Below are 4,341 nucleotides of genomic sequence, written 5' to 3' on the forward strand. Positions count from 1 at the left end.
GCAGAAGCAAACCATGCTCATCACCGCAGTCCTGGCTGGGCTGCGGCAGGGTTTTGTGGTTGTCCCCGCAGAGGTGATGCTGGCTCGGGAAGGCGAGCAGGGCCCTGGGCTGGGAAGGGAAGGGGCTCTGAGCAGGTGGGCGGCAGCCCATCCTCGTGGCTGGGAAGGGACTGGCTCTGCCCAGGGACCATCTGGCCAGGAGGAGCAGAGGGCTTCCCGCAGCTCCCCGCCTCGCTCCCGGGTTTGGCAAGGATGCCATGTCTCCTCCATGTCCGGACTCTGATCAGCTCTGATCAGCTCATCCTCACCGAGTCCTCCTGGCATCACTGCTACAACAGCAGGACTCGTTTTAGTGTCTCTTCTAGGCCAATGCCTCCATGCTGTCCCAAAATCACACCCAGAGAGCAGCTGAAATAGGGTTTCCATCAGGGTCCTTGCCATGTTCATCCCCGCCTTGCTTGGGGACATGGCCCTTAAGCTGCGGACTGCTCCCCACAGAGGTGGAAAGAGCAGGTAGGAAAAAGCCCCTTGCCCTGGTGCCTGTTATGAGGATAATGGGGTGCTGAAAGCCCTCGGGGTAGCTCTTTTCTGGGTACAACAGGCTGTGCATCCCTCTCATGCTTCAGCAAAGCCGGGGCTGCAAATGGCTTAGGTGCAACATTTACCCGCAGGTGCCCTGGCCCTGCTGAGCCGGCGCCTGGCCTGGGCTCTGGTGTGGGAAGGGGGCAGCGAGGGATGCTGGCGGTGGCCAGCGTTCAGCACACAGGTCATTTCATGTGACGTGGTGATGGGAACCAGCTACTGGACCCGGAGCCTCTGCTCTCGTCCCCGTCCCCAGGCATCACAGCGAGGGGGAGGAGGTTGGGGCAAGCCAGGTGACCAGAGCACTTCCCCACAGCTCCTGCTCTATCTGCCTGCTCAGAGGCTGATCCTGCCTGGGAACAGTCACCCTTCAAAAAACCTGGGCACTTGGTGTTGAAAATTTCTGATGGAGAAGCTTTTGGCAAACCTTGGCCTGAGGAAATACTGGTGTGTTTGGTGGGGTTGTTGCCAAGGTGGACACAGGGACATCTCCTGCTCCATAGACCTGACCCCAGGGGCAGGAGACGGGGCTTAAAACACAGCCCTCTTTCTTTTCCAAAGTCAGTTTTCAGCCAGGTCTATCCCAGCCTGTGTCTGCACTAATGAGTTGTGACTGAGCATCCTAAAACTTCCCAGCCACTTCTCAGCTTGCGCAGAACAGCAGCACTGGCACTTTGGCCTTTGCTTCAGGGAAGAAATTGCTTAAAATTTTCTCTTGGCTTTGTGAACATTCAAACATCCTGGGGCACAGGAATGGGGAAGCAAGGGCATCTCTTAGCAAAGCTTCACCTCTGCCTCTCAAACCTCCAGACATAGTAGGGAAAAGGCAACTGAGCCTTGTGCCTGTGTCACTCCCCAGTCCAGATCTGTCTCCACTGACCAGGGCATGACCTGAGAGTCCCCCCCGTCGAAGCACGGGGACGGGGCCCTGTGCTGCAGAAAGCAGCTCTTGCATCGCAAGGGAACAAAAGAAGGAGAGGCAGAGGCGGTGGGAGGGCAAGGACAGCCTGCTGCTTTGGGGACCGGTTTCCCTCCTTTGAAGGATGGTACCTGGGGGAGGAGGGACACAGCTCATGGCATGATCGGATCCTGTTTCAGTAGCGGTGTGGGTGGTGGCAAGTGATGCTGTGACACCGAGGCAGGCGTATGTTCAGATGGAGCGCAGGGTTTGGCCCCATCAGTGTTAATGTGTCATCACATGGCCACAGCAGTCCCTCGGCCTGACTACGGTGCAATTAAGCAGGTGCTGCTGGCAGTGTGGGTGCAGGGGGTGCTTGGTCCCCTTTGGGTGCACTTACGGAGAGGGGCGAAGCCACGAACCCTCCCATCCTGGGAGTTTCTCCTCTGGAAACCACCTTGCTTGTAACGTGGCCATATCTGGGGCCATGCCGTGCTGGTGCTGCACCAGCCTTGAGCTTTTTGCAGCTTGGCAGGGTCTTTGTTTTGCTTTGTTTATTTAAAAGCTCTAACCCTCAAGCTATCATCCGTCACAGCAAAGGCGTCCCAGTCATGGAAGGCAAGCTTCAGGAGCGCAGCATCCCAAGGGAGAGACACCGGGTGTGAAATCCCACTGTCTGCACGTGATCTGACTCCTTTGGGGGCTGCATCTGCCCCGGCCGACAGAGGAGAGGGCCAGCTCCACGCCCAGCTGCATGCTCTGTCTAGAAGGGATGGGAGATGGCAGGGAAGCCTGGTGGGAAGGAGCAACCTTCTCTTCCTTTCCAGGGCCCACCGCAACGACATGGAGAACATCTTTCCCTTCCTCTTCCTCGGAGCCGTCTACTCCCTGCTGGATCCCAGCCCCGCAGTGGCCAGGATCCACTTCTTCATCTTCTGCGTGGGGCGCATCGTCCACACCATCGCCTACCTCCTGCGGCTGAAGGCGCCCACGCGCTCCGTGGCCTATGGCGTGGCACAGCTGCCCTGCTTCTCCATGGCTCTGCAGATCCTCCTGGCCACAACCCCGTACTGGTAACACCCAACAAGACTGATCATCCAAACCCCTTCGTCCTGCGCTCTGCTGGTTTCCCTGGCTGGACCGGGTGGTGCGTGTGCGAGTATGAGTGTGCACTTGTGTGTATGTGTGTGTGTGCATGTGGTATGTTGCCACGGAGGCCGCCTGCGCCGCAGGGATGCTCAGCGCAGCCTTGATAAAGTCCCTGTGCTATTGAAATTGGGCAGGGAAGTCACCAGAGAGAAGGGGCACGTCTGCCCGTGGAGCGGGAGGGGGATGCAGAGGCAGGTTTCTCTCACTCCTGCTAAGGGTGGGAGGGGGAAAGCACCCAGACTGTGCCTCAAGGAAGGGGTTCATTGAAGGAAAGAAGGTTTTCTGGCCCAATTGTATTCGGAACTGGGAAGGGGAAGATGTGCCCTTTCCCCTCGGTCACTAAATACCCCATGAATCAGGAAGGGGAAATCATGAGGGTCCCATGAAGTCTCTTGGTCAGCAGATGTGGGTGGTAGCAGAGGGGGGTTATAAAACAGCCGCCCTCCTCCTGCCCAGACGTGTGGGTCTGTGGGGAAAGGGGGTCCCTTAGGTTCCTCTCCCACGAGGAGGAAGACAGGAGGCAGGTGCCTGCCAGGCAGCGTAACGTGGAAGTCGAAATCTCGGGTGACGTTGTGAAGCCACTGAAGCGTTCAGTGCTCCCAGCGCCGCCTCATCTCACACCATGGGACGCAGCCCCCTGCCAGGGAGCCTCGCTGCAGGCAGGAGCCTGCCTGTCCCAGCAAGGACGCCCCGCGGCCGGTGTTTGGCAGCTCCCGGCCAGGAGCAGCTGTGGCTTTTCCATCTCAGTCTCGCCGTGGCAAGATGCAGAGAGCCATGCCTGGAGCAGCCGGCAGGAATCGCTTACCCCGTAGAGAGCCGGACACAAAGCTCTGGGACTTCTGGAAAGACTGAGATGCTCACACAAAACGGGGTTTGCAGTTTGCAGACAGAGCTTTCTCCCAAGGGCATTCACATGCCACTGATGCCTGAAAACGCTCCCAGGGCAGCAGACTGAACTTCTCCCGCTGTGTTTGTAGCCTTTCTCCGGCCGCAGAACGGCCGTTGCTATTTGGGGAATGTGCCGTAACCGCTTTGGGGATGTTTTCTTTCAGCTGTTTCCTGCTGTCCACTGCTGCCGAGCCGTGCGCAGCCTGGAATAGCTGGTGTTTGCAGAAAGGTCTGGAAATGAGCAGAGTGGCTTTGAACCACCCCGCGGGAGAATACCGCTGCTCTGCGGTGTCGCCTGAAAGCTGTCATGTTGGAGAGGAGAGGCTGGGACCAGGGGATCGCAGGATGACAAGCCCTCCTGAGCTCCTCTGCCATGCAGCTGTCCCAAAGTGCCAAGGGCTGGTCCAGGCAACAGCAGCATGCAATGGAGCACCCCTATGGAGGACAAGGCAGGGGGAAGCCTCTGCTGTTCAGTGCCTCCTCCCTCCTCTGAGGGCAATGCAGAGTTTTACTAAGATCACAGGGGGAAACCAGAATGAGCAGAAAATAAATTCCCCTTCCACCTCTCCTAAGCACTAAAGCTGTGCCCTTAACCCCACTGTCCTCGGAGATGCTCTTGCCTGAGACCTCACTGGGCGCCTGCGTGCACAAAGCATGGGGTGAAACACCGGCTCAGACTGATGCTCTGAGCCCTTGCCCAGCTTGGGTAGCAGCTTCTGTACCAGTAACTCCCGACCCCGGTGCAGATGTGGCCTTAGGCTAAGCTGTTTGGTGAGGTTTGGAGCAGAGTGCTCTGCTCTCCCACAGGGGTGCAGGGCCCACCG

General features: G+C 58.2%; 1 protein-coding gene across 1 annotated transcript in view; it reads left to right on the top strand.

Moving 5' to 3' along the window:
- Window positions 1–2,617, top strand: part of PTGES (prostaglandin E synthase) — a 6,339-nt gene extending 3,722 nt beyond the window's left edge. The window contains exon 3 of the mRNA XM_009322092.1: window positions 2,308–2,617. Within this exon, the coding sequence (XP_009320367.1) occupies window positions 2,308–2,557 (250 nt within the window). The 3' untranslated portion in view covers window positions 2,558–2,617. The remainder of the gene's footprint in view (window positions 1–2,307) is intronic.
- Window positions 2,618–4,341: the final 1,724 nt, after the last annotated feature.

The sequence above is a fragment of the Pygoscelis adeliae genome, unplaced genomic scaffold (assembly GCF_000699105.1).
Source record: "Pygoscelis adeliae isolate BGI_AS28 unplaced genomic scaffold, ASM69910v1 Scaffold114, whole genome shotgun sequence".
NCBI classification, from domain to species: domain Eukaryota; kingdom Metazoa; phylum Chordata; class Aves; order Sphenisciformes; family Spheniscidae; genus Pygoscelis; species Pygoscelis adeliae.